The sequence below is a fragment of the Macaca mulatta genome, chromosome 4 (assembly GCF_049350105.2).
Source record: "Macaca mulatta isolate MMU2019108-1 chromosome 4, T2T-MMU8v2.0, whole genome shotgun sequence".
NCBI classification, from domain to species: Eukaryota; Metazoa; Chordata; class Mammalia; order Primates; family Cercopithecidae; genus Macaca; species Macaca mulatta.
This window is the reverse complement of record NC_133409.1, coordinates 116,456,449-116,477,150: the sequence shown is the minus strand read 5'-3', so window position 1 is coordinate 116,477,150 and position 20,702 is coordinate 116,456,449. Positions and strand designations below refer to the sequence as shown.

Genomic DNA, 20,702 nt, shown 5'->3' with positions numbered 1-20,702 from the left:
ATCAACATGACATAAAATTAAAGGAGTGTCATGATGACTGGGAAAACATGGTATTGTTTATTTGCACAAGATCTTAGTTTGCTTTGAAATAAATTTTCAGTTACAGCTACACTTTTTAAAAATGCTGCTGTTTATTTAGAGGACTATTTCTGAAAGAAAGCTATTAATTTCTTTCCTCCCAGATATTAAAAACAATTACAAATAGTAATTCTACCAAAACTAACTTATTTGCTTTACTGTCTTATCTACTATACCAAATCTCACAGAAAACATCATTCACATCTAATTGGATTGTGATGTTATCACTCATAGTGACCTGTTTCTCCACATCACCTCATTTTGGAAGATAGAGATAAAGTTGTTTTAGTTAAATACGATCACAGTAGGACTTCTTTCTTATACCCTCATAAATAAAGCTTTACATTTTTGGAGAGGAAAGAATATAAATGATGTGTGCAGTTATACTGTGGACAAAACAAATAGCCTAATAAATAAAAACAATTAGAGTTCAGTGCAGATGAAAAAAATATCACCCAAGGAAGCAGCAGTGATTAGTCATGAATCTTTAGAGAAAATCTTTCTATGTGAAGCACATTATTAATATAGGTAGAGAGTCATCCAGAGCCCCTGTAGATGCCATGCAGGGTCTCCTTCAACCATAGAGACAACCATGGGAAGTTGAAATTTATTTACCTCCCTTCTCCTCTGAATAGAATTCAGATTTCCTCAATTTGGATCAGTCTGTGTTTGTGTTTTGCTAACAAAACAAGTTTGAAAACAAAAAAGTCTACTCTCAACTTTTCCAGTGGTTTTATTAAAACTCATTGGTATTTACAGTTACTCGCAGATAAAATTTATTCATAGTTACACTGCCTCTATCTTTATGTTTGATGTTGATGAGAGATATGCTAAAGTTAAAAATGCCCAGATGGCCGGGCGCGGTGGCTCAAGCCTGTAATCCCAGCACTTTGGGAGGCCGAGATGGGCGGATCACGAGGTCAGGAGATCGAGACCATCCTGGCTAACACGGTGAAACCCCGTCTCTACTAAGAAATACAAAAAATAGCCGGGCGAGGTGGCAGCGCCTGTAGTCCCAGCTACTCGGGAGGCTGAGGCCGGAGAATGGCGTGAACTCGGGAGGCGGAGCTTGCAGTGAGCTGAGATCCGGCCACTGCACTACAGCCTGGGCTACAGAGCGAGACTCCGTCTCAAAAAAAAAAAAAAAAAAAAAAAAAAAAAATGCCCAGATAATCAAAGTTAGACATTTATTTCCACAGGGAATTCATTTATATAAAGCTTATATTTTAACAACTCTAGACTAGACACTAACTTAAAATCAGGTGACTTGTGTTTTCATTTCAATTAAACATGTCGAGAGTTTTATAAACTTGTCCAGTCGCTCAGTATTTATGTGCGTTCAATTCAACTTTAAAATAGAAACGTATTTATGTGCAACATTCTCCCTATTTGCTCCTGAGATACATAGTGATTATAAATGAAATATTCAACATAAAAATTTTTAGATTAGTTTCCCTCCTAGATGTCCAGCAGTGTTGCATTATGATTAATCTTGTTCCATATAATCTCATAGTACTCACTCACCTACACAAATGAAGTCAGGTTATTCCAAGTTTTATAAATTTATGCAGTCAATATAATTGGAAATTTCTTCAGGAAATTTCCCAAGGGATCCCAGCCTTTTTTGTAAAATGAAAAAAGAAGCATTTAATTAGTGTTTGAACTTTAAAAAAAAATATCATGACAGAGGCCGTTTGTCTCTTAAAGCTTATGGGTAGATTAATGGCTTCGTTATGGATGATTTAATGGATACAGTAGAGACCAGTCTGACAGACTGGCTCCCCTGATACCGCCTGTAACACAAAGGGATTCAGACAGGCCACTGGGCAAGTCACTGACTTTTTTTATGAGTAAAATGTGGTAATTGAACTTAAAATTTTTTTCACCTTCAGAAATTATATTTTCATTGCAGAAAGTTCCTACATATTCTTTAGATTGAAGTCCTTAATAACCTCTGTATAAAAATCACGAATTCATTTACCTATACATTCTTTGTATCCATAAAGTAATTTAGTAAATGTCTATAGGACAACTAAATAGTACTTAGATCACTGACCAGATATAAGGACAATAGAATGCTCAGGATGAAATATTTGTTAAGTACTCTTAGAAAGGTGAAGTACTAGTGTTTACTTCTCATTTTATCTCTTGTAGTAATATAATGTGACCACTAAGTACCCTCGAACTTGTTTTTCTCCGTTTCAAAACATTCTTCCAGAAAGTCTAATGAGTAACTGCACGAATTATAGGTCTGCTAAATGAAAATATACTTTTTATTGAACAAGGGTGATTCTTTTTTCCACAGTCACTCAGCAAACATTTACTGAGCAGCGCCCCTGCTAACAGTACTGTATGAATTCTTTTAAACTTCCCCTGCTATCGCAACCCTCAGAACAGTTCTTGATAAAGGGTCAAGGATTTTTTTCTGTAATAATTAATTTATTTTTATTTTTATTTATTATTATTATTATTATCATTATTATTATTATTGAGACAGAGCCTCGCTCTGTCGCTCAGGCTGGAGTGCAGTGGCGCAATCTCGGCTCAGTGCAACCTCCGCCTCCCGGGTTCTCGCCATTCTCCTGCCTCAGCCTCCTGAGTAGCTGGGACTACAGGCGCCTGCCACCAGGCCCAGCTAATTTTTTTGTATTTTTAGTAGAGATGGGGTTTCACCATGTTAGCCAGGATGGTCTCGATCTCCTGACCTTGTGATCTGCCCACCTCGGCCTCCCAAAGTGCTGGGATTACAGGTGTGAGCCACCGTGGTAATAATTAATTTTTCTATCTGATAAAATATCTTATATAAGACATCTTTAAAAATAAGGCACAATATTTACAAGTTTAATGTTACAATGTTACAATTAGTACAAGTTTAATGTTTGTACTATGAAAATATTTTAGGAACAGAGGATTAAAATATGTGTATTTTGCAATTTTACTGTGTAAGTGTGACTGTGTGAATTGAACTCAATAGGAAGGGAAACATCTTCTTATTCAACATAAAACGTACAAATTCATTCTATATGTTCAGTTATTATTTACGCATTTTTATAAAATGTATTCCTTGTTGATGATTTTACTAATTATATGTTGAAATATGTGAAGCCACGTTTGTTATACACAGAAATAGTAATAGTAGATTTGTTATGTTTCCAGAAATGGTATATTTTGGTATAATTATTTTCATAATTTTTCTCATAGAGACTATGAAGCAGGACTTGATGTATGCTTTGAATAAATATAGTTTAGAAATTGTCCTTCATACAAAGACAAAAATAACTTTGCAAGTTGACTGTCTCTTTATTGAGATATTTCTCTTCTTCTCTTAGCCCTAATATATATTCAACTGTCCTTCGAGCTGCAATTTTTATTTTACTATTCAGTTGTCTTCCCTTTTAAAGTTAAGTAGATTCAGATTGTTACTTCAACTGAAGGAAATATGCTTCAGATGAATTCCAAACTATGTGCTATTCTCAGCCTCTCAACTTCCTTCTTCAGAATAATTTCTTATAGATAAAAAGTACAGATGGGTCAGGCATGGTGGCTCACGCCTGTAATCAACACTTTGGGAGGCTGAGGTGGTGGATGACTTGAGGTCATGAGTTCAACACCAGCCTGGCCAACATGGTGAAACCCCATCTTTACTAAAAATACAAAAATTAGCCGTGCGTGTTGGTGCATGCCTGTTAGTCCCAGATACTTGGGAGGCTGAGGTGGTAGAATCACTCGAACCTGGGAGGTGGAGGTTGCGGTGAGCAGAGATTGCACCACTGCCCTCCAGCCTGGGTGACAGAGCAAGACTCTGTCTCAAAAAAAAATAAAAAAATAATAAATTTGTAAAAAGTATAGAACTACAGGATATTAATGCTGTAAGGCCTTTTAGGGTTTAGTGTGAGCTAGAACTCTCATTTTATAGATAAGAGACCTGAGATCCTTATCGCTTAAGTGACCTAAGATTATATGTCCAGTAGGTAACTGAATTATAATCCAACTTATCTTGTTCGCTAAAACCAGGACTCTTCTACTATATCTCATTCCCTCTATTCTGCTACTATTTATTATTTTAAGCAATACAAACCATAGACTTCTATGATAGTTCATGAGTATACCTGTATCCTTTGCAGAAAATCTTGTAAGAGCCAGAACAGGTGGCTCTATGTTGGCAGCTTCAGGGAGCACTGGGGCTGGCCTGGTGGCCCCAGCCCAGGCTGTCAATGCCAAGACTTGAATTTGTCACACCTCCCATTCCCCCATGATCACTTATGTGCATGTCCAACTCAGTTCAGAGGGTCCTTTGAGGGAGTGAGATATTGACACACAGACCCCACTCACATTAAGGAATTAGAAAACTTGCATATCTTGGCAAGCTCATAAACTGCTCTGAGAATTTTAACTTACTTTTATAGCATTTTTTGAGGCCAATTTAGCAATACCAAGAGACTTAAAAGTGCTTTGTCATTGATATAGCAATTCTACTTCGAAGAATTTATTTTAAGGAAATAATCTCTAAGGAAATAGAAAAGTATATCCAAGTATACCCTCAAGCCAAGATATCAATAAATGGTTATAAACAATCATTCATCTGATTAATTTAATAAGTTCAGTTTCCAATTTTGTGGGATAGCCACGAAAGTTCTGAGTACGTGAGCAGTATGTCGTTATTCTGTTAAGACATGAAAAATGTAGTCCTGTAAAAAAATGCATTTTTTGTAATGATTAACATTAAAAGAATTATAAAAGAACTAATAAAATTATATGTAAATTTCACTATAGTGGAATAAAGAAAAATACAGATGAATGAAAAGTAAAGTGTCCTCAAACCAAAAGTCATTACAAAATTATTTTTGAAGAAAGGAACAAATTTCAATAATGCAAATATCACATGAATTTCTTGTCAAATACACTAACCTAATTAAGGTAAATGAGGCTGAAATTTTTATATATTCAGGAAATGGAACTCATTTGAATTCCTAATGCTATAAAAATTAAAAATGAATAGAAAAATAATATTGGAAATAATAGAAAATTGAAGACGTAATCACTTTTACACCAATGCACGCTGAAGGCAATCACCCTGAAGCAGTCAGCTCTCTCAAGAGCTCATGCCTTAGGTTTAGGACCTAAACTTTGAGTCTTCCTTAATCTCACTGTGCAATGAAATATTCTAATTTTGTGACGTTCTGTACCTTTTTAGATTGTCCTCTCATGAAAACATTAGACATTTAAATTATCTATGGAAATTACAAATTGGCATAGATTATAGTATAAAATATTGTGCTATTAGTGCATTATTTTTTAAAATCTGGGTTTAGCTTGGTCAGATATTTTTAAAGTGGATGTAAATCTCTGATCACTTGGCATTTTTAAAGTTCTAGATTCTACATATCTTAGCAACCTACAGTGAAATTCTAACTCATTTCAACTTTAAGTAAACCCAATCCTACTTTTTAGCAGCTGTCAGCTGATTTGGGTTTTAAAAACAAAGATATTTAGCTTTAAAATTTTAGTAAAGTACCCAAATTCCCATACTGTATGAAATCATCTATTTTATTTTGGTCTTATTTAAATTGGTCTATTCATTTAAAACATTTATGCAAGTTTCACTTTTGAAACTATATGAACTATAAATCTAAAAATGGAAAAGGGCTATAGTAACTTTACTAACTTCCATTAAACCCTTAACATCTTTTTGTTATAACTTATCTGGCAATACTGTATGTGTGCTATTGGTTCTGCCATCTCCTCCACTGGGGCTTTTTCTATAACTGCATTACATTTTTTATTGTGTTACAAAACATAAAATTTACCATAACTACTTTTAGTGTACAGTACAATGTTAACTATATGCACTTGTGTAACAGATCTCTAGAAACTTTTATCTTGAAAAATTAAGACTTACACATTAAAGCACAACTCCCCTTTTCCCACTCCCTCTGACCCTTAGCAACAGTCATTCTATTTTCTGATTCTTAGTTTGACCACTTTCAATACCTTATCTAAGTGAATCATGCAGTATTCATCTTTTTGTGATTGATATATTTCAATTAGCATATCATTTGGGTTCATCTGTCTTGTAGCATATAAGATTTTTTTCTTTTTATACGGCTGAAGAATATTTCATTGTTTATGTATATGCCACATTTTCTTCATCCATTCTTCCATTGATGGACAATCAGCTTGCTTCCACCTCTTGGCAATTGTTAATTATACATCATGAACATGGGTGTTCAAATATCTCTTTGAGATCTTTCTTTCAATTCTTTTGGATATATACTCAGAAGAGAGACCATTGGATTATTTTTTATTTATTTTTTCAGAAACTGCCTACCGTATTCCAAAGCAGCTGCACCATTTCACATTCCCACCAACATTGCATTAGGGTTCCAATTTTCCCACATCCTTGTCAACATTTGTTATGTTGTTTTGTTTTTTGTTTTTTTGTTTTGTTTTGTTTTGCTTTGTTTTGTTGTGTTGTGTTGTGTTTTTGAGACAGAGTCTCACTCTCTTGCACAGGCTGGAGTGCAGAGATCTCAGCTCACTGCAACCTCTGCCTCTCCAGTTCAAGCGATTCTCCTACCTCAGCCTCCCAAGGAGCTGAGATTACAGATGTGTGCTACCACGCCTGTCTAATTTTTGTATTTTTAATAGAGATGAGGTTTCCCCTGGTTGGTCTTAAACTCCTGGCCTCATGAGATCGCCACCCTTGGCCTCTCAAAGTGCTGAGATTACAGTCATGAACCACCCCACCCAGCCTGTCTTTTGTTTTTTAATAATGATTATCCTAGTGGGTGTGAGGTGATAACCCACTGTAGTTTCGATTTGCATTTCTCTTACAATTAGTGATGTAGAGCATCTTTTTATATCCTTGTTGTCCATTTATGTACCTTCTTTGGAAAAATATCTATTCAAGTCTTTTGCCCATTTTTTAATTTGATGATTTGGTTTGGCTTTTGTTGTCAAGTTTTGGAATTACTTATATATTCAGGATGTTAACCTCTTACCAGATACATAGTTGCAAATATTTTCTCCCTTTTCATAGGTTGCCTTTTCATTCTACTCATTGTTTTCTTTCCTGCACAAAAGTTACTTTGTTTTGTTTTGTTTTTTAATTTGATGAAGTCCTATTTGCTTATTTTAGCTTTTCTTCCCTGTACTTTTGGTGTCATCTCCAAGTTCAATGATTTGAATGTGTTTCTCTGTGTTTTCTTTTAAAAGTTTTATAGTTTCTAGTCTTATGTTTACATCTTAATCCATTTTATGTTAAGTTTTTTATATGGTGTACGCACACGGATATCCAGTTTTTCCAACACTATTTGTTTAAGAGATTATCCTTTTCCCATTCTGTAGCCTTAGCACCCTTGTCGAGTGTCATTTGACCATATACAAGAGGATTTATTTCTGGGCACTCTATTCTGTTCTGTTGGTCTGTATGTCTGTCTTGACACCAGTACCATACTTTTAAAAAAATCATTGCTGTGACTTTGTAATATAGCTTGAAAATAGAGAATATTTTGTTTTTCTTTCTTAAGACTGCTCCAGCTGTCAAGAATTCTTTGAGATTTTATATGAATTTTATATTTTTTTCCATTTCTGCAAAAAATACCATTTGGATAGATTGCTTTGGGTAATATGGACATTTTAACGATATTAAGTCATCTAATTCATGGACACAGGATTTCCTTCCATTTATCTGTCTCTCCCTTCAATTTTTTCAGAAATATTTTATACTTTTCAATGTATAACTCTTTTTCCTCCTTCAGTTTACTCGTGTTTTATTTATTTTGATGCTTTTTAAATGGGATTCTTTTATTAATTTCCTTTTAGATTGTTCATTGATAATGTATGGAAACCCAATTGATTTTTGTGTGTTAATTTTTTTTGCATTCTGCAACTTCACTGAATTTGTTCATTAATTATAACAAGATTTTTAATGTGTGTCTGTATGTGATCTTTAGGATTTACTACATATAAGGTCATGTCATCTATGAACAGAGGTAATTTTACTTCTTCCTTTCTCATTTGGATGCCTTTTATTTCTTTTTCTGACCTAATCGCTGTTGGTAGGACTTCTAGTACTATGTTGAATGAAACTGGCAAGAGAGGGCATTTTGTCTTATTTCTGATCTTAGGGGAAAAACTTTCAGGTTTTTCTGTTTTGTTTTGTTTGTTTGTTTTACCATAAAGTGTGATATTAGATGTGGGTTTTGCATATAAGACCTTTGCTATGTTGAGATAATTTCTTCATATTCCTGGTTCGTTAAGCGATTTTATCATGAAAGGGTGTTTTTGTCACATGCTTTTTAAAAATCAATTGAGCCGAGGCAGGCGGATCACGAGGTCAGGAGATCGAGACCATCCTGGCTAACACGGTGAAACCCCATCTGTACTACAAATACAAAAAAAATTAGCTGGGCGTGGTGGCGGGCACCTGTAGTTGCAGCTACTCAGGAGGCTGAGGCAGGAGAATGGCGTGAACCCGGGAGGCGGAGGTTGCAGTGAGCCGAGATCACGCCACTGCGCTCCAGCCTGGGCGACAGAGCGAGATTCCATCTCAAAAAAGTAAAATAAAATAAAATAAAAATCAATTGAGATGATCATGTAGTTTTTGACCTTGATCCTGTAAATGTGATGTATTACACCGATTGATTCTCATTTGTGGAAACATCTTTGCATTTCAGAAATAAATCTCTGTTGGTCATGATATATAAACTTTGTAACATGCTGCTGAATTTGGTTTGCTAGCATTTTGTTGAGGATTTTTGTGTCAATATTTATTAAGGATATTTGTCTGTAGTTTTCTTTTTTTTTAAATAGTATCTTTGTCTGATTTCAGTATCCAGGTAATACTGGCCTCTTATAATGGATTTGGAAGTGCTCTCCACTTTAATATTTTGGAAGACTTTGAGAATGAGTTGTGTTTATTCTTCTTTAAACGTGTCATAGAATTCTCTAGTGAAGACTTCTGGTCCCCTAGGCTTTTGTTTATTGAGAGGTTTTTGATTATTGATCCAATCTCTTTACTAGTTATGAGTCTATTCAGAAATAAAATTTCTGCATGATTCAGTCTTGATACGTTATATTTTCCTTAGAATTTGTCTGTTTCTTTTAGCCTATCTTGTATGTTGGCATAGAATTAATTGTTCATAGCTGTCTCTTATGATACTATTTACTTCAGTGCCAGAAGTTGTGATGTCTCCTTTTTATCTGGTTTTTGTTATTTGAGTCTTCTCTCTTTCTTTTTACTTACTCTTTTTAAAAAGGGTTTGCCAATTTTGTATATTTTTTCTCCAAAAAATCAACTCTTAGTTTTGTTGATTTTTACATGGGTTTGTTATTTTCTATTCTGTATATTTCAGCTCAATCTGTATTATTATCTTTCTTCACTAAGTTTGGGTTTAGTTTATGCCTCTTTTTCAAGTTCTCTGAAGTATAAAGTCAGGTTTTGATTTGAGATCTTTCTTTTTTTTAATGTAGGTGTTTACTGCTATAAACTTCCCTCTTAGTACCTTTATGCTGCCTCGCATATGTTGTGTGGTATGTTGTATTTTCATGTTCACTTGTCTCAAGATATTTTCTAATATTTCTTGTGATTTCTTCTTTGATCCACTGGTTGTTTAAGAGTGTGCTGTTTGATTTCTACATATTTCTGAATTTTTCAGTGTTTCTCTTGGTGTTGAGTTCTAGTTTTGTTCCATTGTAGTCAGAAAAGATACTTGGTGAGATTTCACTCTTCTTGAATTTGTTAAGGTTTGTTTTGTGGCTTAACATGTGGTAAATACTGGAAAGCTTTCTGTCTGCCCTTGAGAAGAATGTGTATTCTGCTGTTGTTGTATGGAGTGTTGTATGGAGTTCTGCATGTGCCTGTTAGGTCCAATTCATCTATAATGTTACTCATATCACCTGTTTTCTTATTAATTTTCTGTCTAAGTAATCTATCTAGTTAATCTGTCTAGTTATTAAAATGGGGTATTAAAATATCCTATTATATTGTTACTATTTATTTCTTTCTTCAATTATTTCAAGGTTTGCTTCATATGTTTGGGTGCTATGACATTAGGTGCACATATATTTATAATTGTTATATCTCCCAAGTGAATCAACCTTTTTATCATTACATTGTGTCCTTTTTTGTCTCTTGAGACAGTTTTTGACTTAAAGTCTATTTTGTTTGATATAAGTGTCGCCAACCTCATTCTTTTTTAATTATCTTTTACATGGGATGTTTTTTCCATACTTTTACTTTCAGTCTATGCATGCCCTTATATACAAAATGAGTCTGTTGTAGACAACTGAATTGTATTTTTAATCACTTTTTATACTCACTTTAAGATATGGTTCATGTGCCTTAACCATCTTAAGACTCTGCAGAAAAATGTGATGATTAAGTTAGGTTGCCACTGAATGATTAACTCTATACATTTTAAATTGTTTTATGTATCAACTAGCACAAATCTCAAGGACAGAAAATAATTTTATTATTTTAGTCATGAAATCCATTTGGCTGTCAGATCTGCTTTTCTAGCAGTGAATTCAAACGTGCAGCCAGCCAGGGAGCATTAGCAGATCACAAAGCCTGACATGGCACATCAGCAGCCAGCTATTCACTTGTGCAAATTAGAATAAATTGACGGAATAAATTAAAGACAATTTTGTACACTATACACTTTTTAAAAAGGAAGCCATTGCATAATGTAAATTTGCTTATTTATTTCCCCTTTCTTAGGCATTTAATACCATGATATTGGCATTTTAAATCAACTTGTTAAAATTTTTGTATTTTTGTTTAGTATTTGCTTATTAAACAAAACGCTGAAACATGTTTTGAGTATTAAAATGTTCCAAAGAATAATACAAATGAGGACATATAAATGATAGATAAAATTCTTGCTCTCATCGAGCTTATTATGTGGAAGAAGACATGCGTAGTATCGATGAAAGCTTTGGTAGAGGTAGGTGCACGTTACTGTATTGGGGCACAAGGTGGCAGGGACTCACATGAATGATATTAGCACACTGATATGCATGAATACATTGACACATATCTCTTCTCAAATATATTCTAAATATATTAAAACATACACACATTTACTCTCTCTCTCTCTTTCTTTGTTTCTCTCTCTCTCTCTCCGTCTCTCCTTCTCTTTCAGCAAAAGCCATAGGGTTGATTCTGCCCTCTAGGGAACTTCTCCACCAGGCCAGTTGAGCAGCTGATGAACCTAACACAGTGTAATATACCCTGCAGAAGACAACTTATTGTAGCTACTTTACTCCTTACAGACCAGCCATTCAGGGCCAAAGTCTCCACATTCCCAGACACACAGGGAGCTTCATAAACATCTTAACAAAATTGCAATCTTCTTTATAGAATACCCACATCTGTGTTTCCTAGTAATGTATTCACTTATGGAATTTAAATATAATAGAGATACCGTATGTTCTAATATAATAATTATCTAATAATAATTAAAATTAGCAGTCATTGGGTTTTATTAAAAGCTGGTAACTAGGATTATAAACGGAATCAGAATAAAGAGACAAATGGAATTTGACTGAACTGTCAATATTTTTGTTTTGCAAAACCAAACCAGAACTTAAACACATTCAGGCTAATCCAAAAAAGGAACTTACATCTGTTTCTTGAGGACTGATTGTTCTCTAGGAGAAATGTTCATAATTTCTCTGGTAATGACAGGTGGGTATTTCCCCTGACTCTAAGCTGTATGCACCATTCTCTGGGAGACCTGTCAGCTGTGCTAATATGATCAACCACCCAGGATCACCTCTCAACTTTGTCAATTTTCTCTATTCTCACTTGGTTCTCTGATCACTTTTACTCACAGAGAAACAGGGAAGAATAATTTGGCAAAGGAAGCTCGGCATTTAGAGCTGAGTTTTCTGTCCTTCAAAATGTACTATACCTTCAATTGACTCATTTAGCATTTAATGAAAAAAAGAACAGTTAACCAGCTCTCTCTGTCTGCGACAATCTTCCTCTTAACAAAAACAAAATAGATTTATGCTTTGTTGTTTTTTACTTTTTACTCTTAGGCTTTCTCTCTGAGCTTCCTGAGTGTTTAAAAAAGTGTTATTTGACATTACTGCATACATGAGAAATGCACTTAAAAATGTTAACCCATGTGAAATAGGTGTATAGTTCCTCTGCTAGTAAATGTAGTAAATTCCCCCAACCACGGAATAACTCCGCATTTTTTTCTGATGAAATCTTGTGCCAAAAACCATCTCATTAGAGAAAAACAAATCTCAAAAAATGCAAGGTTCATCATGGTTCCACCAAATCAGAACTATATGACTTAAATGGTATAACCACTTTAGAAAACAATATGGCAGTAACATAAAACTAAGTATGCCTTTACAGCATGATCAAGGAATTCCACTCTGAGATATTCACCTAAGACATATGAAAATACATATCCATACATAAAATATGTATGGTAATTATTTGTAATTGCCAAATATCATTAGTTACTATTTCTAAAGGCTAAAAACCAGAAATAACCTAAAGGTTTTAACCTAATTGGTGAATACATCAATAATTTTTTTTTGTATTTGTACCATAGAATTTGTATTTGTACTATAGAATATTACTCAATTGTAGAAAGAAACAAAATAAATGAATCTCAAAAACTTTATGCTAAATGAATTAAGTTAAAATTAGAAGTCGACATACTGTATGCTTCTATTAAAGTGAAATCTTAGAAAAGGCAGAATTATAACAACAGCATGTCCATGGTTGCCTGGGAGCATGGAAGGGTAGGGGATTAAATAAAAAGGGACTTGAGGAAATTATTTAGGGTGAGGGATTGTTTGTCTATGTTAACTGTGTTAGTGCTTACATGGTAGTTATACAATTATCCAAAGAATTAAACTATATATTTAAAATTGGTGAGTTTTATCTATAAATACTACCTTAAAAAACAAAAAAGAGGGAAAAAAATTAAATGATTTTGTCATTGATACCTAATGTGAATTCCCCGGAATAGTACATGCCCAATGGAAGAGCAAGTGGTTTATTATTTCAAAATTCCAAACAGGGATATATTCACACATATGCACACACTCATCTTTGAATCTCTAAATACTACATGATCTGCAGCATTTTACGTATTTTACATATTTTGTGTGAAAACTTACATATACAAGAAAAGGTTGGTTCAGTTTTATGTTTATATTGATGGATAATTTCTTGTAAACTATAGATATGATTTTATTAAAATAACTTAAACTTCTCTGTAAATGAAATATCTTGGTAAGATATTTCAGGGAAAATGTGTTTCTTAGATTAAGAATATTGAGATCAAGCAGTGGCCTATCAATCTCTATTGTTGAAATAAATTATGGTCAATAATTAGCAAGAGCATTTATTTCTATTTAAACTCTATTTGCTCTAATGTTACTCCACATTCCAATTATTTATTGTAATATGTTTTGGGATAATCAAAGAAACACCAACACAGCACATTGCAATAAGAGTATTTGATCTCCGAGAGAACAAAAGTCTTAGGTCCTCCTTGATATAAATGAATTATATTCATTTAAATATTGTCTGAAGATTTGAATTTACAATCCATAACTCTTGTAGGTGAATCAGATTTAAGTAATCAAAAGCTTGTTAGTGCTGTTGCTTTTTCATATTTTCTGCATCTAAAATGGTAAAACGGCCTTTTCTCTCCTAAGTTTTCTGTTCCACATAAGGTTTCTTTACAGCAGCAAAATGTGTCTTTCCATGAGTAATACCACAATTTATGTTTGTGCTTTGGATGCATTTATTTGAAACCATCCCAAAATGTATTGAGTAGTAGCAATTTATACTTTTCATCAATCATTTCTCCTTTTAATTATAATTACTCTGTTTCAGAAATTATACTGTCGTTAATTCCAAAATCATCGTGGTCACAATAAGGCCTGAACCCAAAACAACCGATTCATTTCTGGAGATAGAACTAGCTCATTTGGCTAATGTAAGTACCATCCACTGAGCATTGACTTGCTTGTAGAATTACCTTTTTAACAGTCATTCTTTGACTGATAACACCAGAATACATTTTCTAGACTTTTATAGTTGCAAATGAATTAATTTGTTATGAGTATATGTATTATAAAGAAACAGAATGATTATTCTATGCTTCTTTCATGATAAAATTCTCTTCAATTTATCCAAATGAGTAAATGTATTATAAAGAAACAAATAATGATTATTCTATGCTTTTTTCATGATAAAATTCTCTTCAATTTATCCAAATAATAGTTGATAAATAATTTATCAGTGCACACATCTTTACCAAGCTTTGTGCTAGGCACTGGAGAAGGTGAGGTGAGTACTAGCCTATTAACTGTGGGGGTGCTTACATGGTAGTATACAACTATCTAAAGCATTAAACTATATACTTAAAATTGGTGAGTTTTATCTGTAAATAAAACTCGATCTCACTATGTGGTAGGAAAGAAAAAATTTAAGTTGCATGCCGCAACTTAAAGTAAAAGTTATAAACAGTGCAAAGGGGAACGATTAATTCAGAGGAAGGGGGTGCTGGGTGGGGTGGGTGGCATGTAGAAATACTAAGTCAAGGCCGGGCGCGGTGGCTCACGCCTGTAATCCCAGCACTTTGGGAGACCGAGACGGGTGGATGACGAGGTCAGGAGATCGAGACTATCCTGGCTAACACGGTGAAACCACGTCTCTACTAAAAATATAAAAATTAGCCGGGCGTGGTGGCGGGCGCCTGTAGTCCCGGCTACACAGGAGGCTGAGGCAGAAGAATGGCGTAAACCCGGGAAGCGGAGCTTGCAGTGAGTGGAGATCCGGCCACGGCACTCCAGCCTGGGCGACAGTGCAAGACTCCGTCTCAAAAAAAAAAAAAAAAAAAAAAAAAGAAAGGGAGAAATACTAAGTCAAGGATCAGGGAAGGCTTATTATAACTATTTAGGTGCTCCCATTGTCTAAATCAAAGTCTTTCATGTCAGAATGAAAATAACCCTTTCTTAAATCTATCCAACTACAACTGAAATGCTTCAGATTTTGTTCAGTCCTCTATACAAATTTTCAGTGTCTACTTATTATTTAAATAATCGAATACTTAAATCATTGAAGGACAGGAGCAAGGAAAGTGATTCCTATGAAAGTCTTCCTTATTGTACTTTCATAGTTCCTGTATTAAAATAAGCCCATCTCATGATTTACATGTACTTATTTTTATTCCTTGCAAAGTTTTTATGAAGTTGACCTTTCTTTACATTGAAAAAAAAAAAAAAAAAAAAGCAAAGAGTGATTAAGTCATTTTCCCAAGCTCATATAGTTAGTGAATGACATAGCATAATTTATACTCACATTCTTTTGGCTATAAAACTTGTGTATTTTCTACTATTGTGTAGTTTCTGATTTCCTGAAAAAATCAGCCTTAGTTTTATAGAAAAATGATAATCATCTTTCCTGTGAATCACTTTTTACTAAGATGCCCTAGGCTTCCTAGATCATTTAATAAAAATTTCAAATCTCTCTGCAATAACTTTCAAAGATTGCAGTTAATATTTAAACTACTAGGTGTTTTACTACTTTTGCCAAAATACTACTTCTATCTAACCTTAAGAACGTGTTTTAGTTCTACAATATCTACCTCCTTATGCCTTAGTATAGCCCTCATCTCTTCACTGCACTGAAAACTGGGAGACATTTTTAACTTTTGAACATTTGCTTTTGAATAAAGAATTTGTGCATTCAACATTTTTTTATGAAAATACATGTTTTTGTTGTTTATCTACAGTTACAAGCTTTGGGAGAAAGTAGTAAGAGATATTAATTCCCTGTATCAGATTATAGAATTACTGAAAAAGCACCCAGTGTCAGAATGTGTACTCTGTTTCTTATGCAGAGAACATTTGTGCAAATGAATCACAAGACTTTCGTAAATAAAGATTAAAACATTATTTAGAACTTAAAGAACATGTTAAAGGAAGCTTTTTTGATAAATTAAAAAAGAGTAGTCTCAAAAATAGTGTTGAAATAGTCTCACTATCTGAGTATAATAAAACTTTTTGAAATGAACGTATTTAAGCTTTGAGTCTGTCTTTTATCTTCTGGAAATGTATTTTGTCAGCTGATTTACAAAAGATATAAACCATGTACAAAAAATATTTTCTACATATGGAAAACAAAGAACATAGTCAACAAATTTTATTAAGCACCAGCTAGTACTGGAATGACAATGAAAGTCAGCATGGAAGAATGATGAGATAATTATCCCAAGTCACTTAGAATTAATTGTGTCTTTCAGTATTTTGAGTAAGTGAATTGACCAGGTTCCCACAAGAATACTATCTCCACTCTAGAAAGCCCGTATTTAAAATATATGTATACATGTAGACGAATGTGTTACAAAAAGTAGATAGGGAGAGGAGAATAGAAAGAGGAACAATTTACGCTAGAGAAGAAAAAGTCTCTAGGCGCTCTTGTTTAGACTCTCCGCCGTGCACATCGTGCCTCTCCTCAGAGGCTCCTCCAGTTACTGACCACACAACTGAGCCTCTCTGGGCTGCTCTGGACTCTTATTTAAAATGTCCATCTCACTGTTGTCTGTACAATGCATACAACCCTTCTACTTTACTGTTTTGAATTTCTAAAGCTCATTGTATTTACATTTATTTTATTGCTAAAATTAGATTTTGTGAAATACTTTGGGAAGTATTACTGTTCACTAAGGGAGGGAATATGTGGTTTATTTATTGAATATCATAATATTATTACCAATCTTATAAAAATATATTCTATGTACTGAGATTAGTTTATTTCCACTGAAGAGAAGACAAAAAAGGTTCATTTTGAAATACAATGTTAGCTGAAATGTGAAGAAAAAATAGATCTTAAATATGCAGACTGAAATTTATTAGAAAAAGCCTGAACTTCATATATATATATATGTGTATATATATATTTTTTTCACACATATATATTTATACACACACACACATACATATATACAGTTGGCCCTCAGTATCTGCATCTGTGGATTCAACCAACCACAGATGAAAAATATTTGGAAAAAAATTAAAAATAACAGTACAACAATAAAAATAATACAAAGGTAAAAATATAGTATAAAAACTATTTACATAGTGTTTACACTGTCTTATGGTATTAAGTCTTTTTTTTTTTTTTTTTTTTTTTTTTTTTTTGAGACAGAGTTTCACTCTTTTTGCCCAGGCTGGAGTGCAATGGTGCGATCTCGGCTCACCGCAACCTCCGCCTCCCGGGTTCAAGCGATTCTCCTGCCTCAGCCTCCCGAGTAGCTGGGATTACAGGCATGTGCCACCACCCCGGCTAATTTTGTATTTTTTAGTAGAGACGGGGTTTCTCCATGTTGGTCAGGCTGGTCTTGAACTCCCGACCTCAGGTGATCCACCTGCCTGGGCCTCCCAAAGTGCTGGGATTATAAACGTGAGCCACCGCGCCCAGCGGTATTAGGTCTTTTAAGCAATTTAGAGATGATTTCAAGTATATGAAAGAATGTGGATAGGTTATATGCAAATATATATAAGATTCTTGAGCATACATGGATTTTGGTATCTGCAAGGGGTTCTGGAACCAACCCCCTATGGATAACAAGAGACAACTAATATACACACACCCACCCCCCACCTCCAACCTCCACACATATACACCTACATATATATTAATATATACAATTATGTATATATGCATGTATATACATATGCATGCCCATTTTTGTTGCCTGCAAAATTTTTTAGAAATGGCGTATCTCTAATATCAAATCTGTCTACTTTCACCTATTTTCTTATATCAAAAGTATCCATTGTACTTTCAGGAAAGAATAACTTGAAAGTTACATTTTATTAAAATGTCTTGTGAAAAAAGAAAGGAAGATGGGAATTAGTAGTTATAGTGAGTTACAGTGAGTTAACAGGAAAAGCCTGTTAACATTTTCTTTTAAAAGTGTGTCTCAGAAAACTTTTTAACAAATAGCATTTACAATATGTTAAATATAATAAGGCTCTTGGAAACTGATAGGAATAGGTAATAAAATATGGAACCTAGCAATTCCAAATTGTGTTTAGCAAAGCCAATTGCAGCGTTAACCAGATTATGTCATTAATTAGTAAGACACTATGCTTAGTTCAGTTTTTCAGGCTGATGGCTTCATTGTCATGACTTATAAAGTCAGGGTATATGGTCTTTAGTGCTTAAGCATAATAATTAATGGCTTTCAAGAAATATCAAATTTTTTCTCCTCCCCCCCCAAAAATTTGTTTTTTATATCACTTAAGAGTGACATTTATACTCATCAAATTTTTAGAACCTATAATGCATAAGGAAAGTTAATCATCTTATTGAAAATAATTCTTGAGGCCCAATGAGTGCAATAGAATAGATCCCTATGTACACAAACACATATACTATTAGGATCCCTTGTGTCTGACAGGTCTAGGCCTACTGTGACTTTCCAAGGTGAATAACATCTTTATATTTAAAGATGAGTTAGAAGAAAAAGAAGGTAAATGTATTTTAGTTATCTCATGCTCTATCAACTTTGCAAGCCTGAAAATGCATACTTTTCCCAAATGAAGTTTTTATGTAGTTCCATTTTGAATGGAAAGATAGAGTGGACCACACCAGCCTGCAGTCTCATCTTGACTTTAATTTTTTTTTTTTCCTCTGGGCATCAACTCCAAATGATGTAGGTAGGGTGCTGCTGCTGTCTTTCAGGGTTGACATAAATAATACATTATGTTTGTAGTTCTCAAATTGATCTAATGAGAATTTTGGCTTATAGGTTTTGTTTTCTTTGCCATATTTGCATGCATCCTAATAGTATGAAGCTGACAAATTAAAGAAATTTGTTTTATGTGTATAAAGTAATTTTAAATGAAAATTAACCATGACCCTATGACCTTTGTAAATCATAGTGGAAAACACAGTGACAACTGTATCTTCATTATAAACATGAGAAACAATGAAAAGAAATTCCAACATTCATCGGTGGGTATTTTCATGAATATAAAGGTTAATAACCTAAGGATTTAAAAATTACTTGGCAAAACTTTAAAAAGTTCAGTGTGTGCATCCGTAATTTTCACAAAGGGTTGTTTGATATGCCTTTACTTTTTGAATTACTTTTCTGCCCTAGCTTTATCCATTTGGAAGTGGTTTCTGATATTTTGTCTGTTTACAGTTCTTGGTAACTTTTCTAGAGAGTCTTGAAATGCTACTAGACAAGTAGATTGAAGGCCCTTCCAACAACTGAAATTGAGATAGAAATTGCTCTCTAGCTACATTTTTTGGTTATAGCCTAAATTTCTTAACTTGAGTAGACATCCTTCTCATGTTTCAAATTTAGTTTATTTATATTTATAATACATAATTGATATTCTTTAAAAACATTTCAGTATGATTGTGCTATTGTTGGAGCAGGGGTTCGGCAAACTTTTTTAGTTAAGAGTCTGATGGTAAAGAATTTCAGGCATGAGAGTCATAATGGCTTCTGTCACATCCACTGAACTATGGTGTGGCTGTATTTCAATAAAAGTAATTTACAACAGATGGCAGGTCAGATTTGGCTCATGGTCAACGCCTGTGTAATAAGCAGAATAGTGACTCCTCCAAAAATGTCTACATCCTAATCCCCAGAACCTATGACTGTGTTGTGTTACAAGTCAGAAGGGATGTTTGTGTGAGTACATGTCAAAAGGCATATGTGTGTTACATGTCAAGAGGAACTTCTGTGTGACTCCCCTTGTCTCTGCTATAGCCCTATATAATTATTATTAGGGCATGTTATTATAGTCCTTTTGGATGTAAAAGAAAAGGACGTAGGCTATATGTTGTACCTATATAAAATCTAGTTATTGTATTTATTTATTTATTAAAGTTATTTGCCACATTAATTAATAATAAATACTTGAACATTTTTAACTCTAGAAGACCCATTTGTTTGCTGAGAGGTACACCAGACTCTATGCAGCCATTACTGGAAATGGTGTAATCACATACAGGTAGGGCACTCTGAGAAATATATGTGGAGGCAATGATTTTCTTTGAAGGATACACATGTAAAAATGTCCTCGTGATAGTTCTACTTTTTACTGCTTCCCATATGACAAGTGGAAAGTATTCCTCTGGAAATAACACAGGTTAGTGATATATCTCAGAAATTAGAGAAGCAAGCTGTTATCCTATCTATAAAAATAGTGTCATCTGGTTAATGTAGGCTACTAACTACATAGCAGAAGTGATATTAAATATGTGTCCTCCCCTTGTATTCCAATCAAATAGCTGCCAACTTTCTGTGAATAGCTATGTAACATGGATGGGACTCGTCATGATAAAAACAGTATTCTACATTTCTCACTTCAGTGGCCTTCATGTAATTCTGCTTTAGCTAAAGCCATTTTTTTTCCATTCCATCTTAGTTTATCTGGTTTTCAATGTGATGAGAATCCTCATAAAATCCATCCAAATTATCTACATTTCCAACTTCCTAACAAGTAAGAGTTCAGTATTGTATTCTCAATGTGTGTTTTTAGGCTTTAGGTACACAACAGCTATCCCTTAAAAACTGAACATAAGACCCAGATTTAGCTCCTTCTAAGTATCA

At 33.9% G+C, this 20,702-nt stretch overlaps 1 protein-coding gene across 3 annotated transcripts in view; it reads left to right on the top strand.

Moving 5' to 3' along the window:
• Positions 1–20,702, top strand: part of ADGRB3 (adhesion G protein-coupled receptor B3) — a 738,657-nt gene that overhangs the window by 399,838 nt on the left and 318,117 nt on the right. For all 3 annotated transcript variants that reach the window (XM_015136642.3, XM_015136644.3, XM_015136641.3), the window contains one exon: positions 13,955–14,057. In XM_015136642.3, coding sequence (XP_014992128.2) covers positions 13,955–14,057 — 103 coding nt within the window. The remainder of the gene's footprint in view (positions 1–13,954; positions 14,058–20,702) is intronic.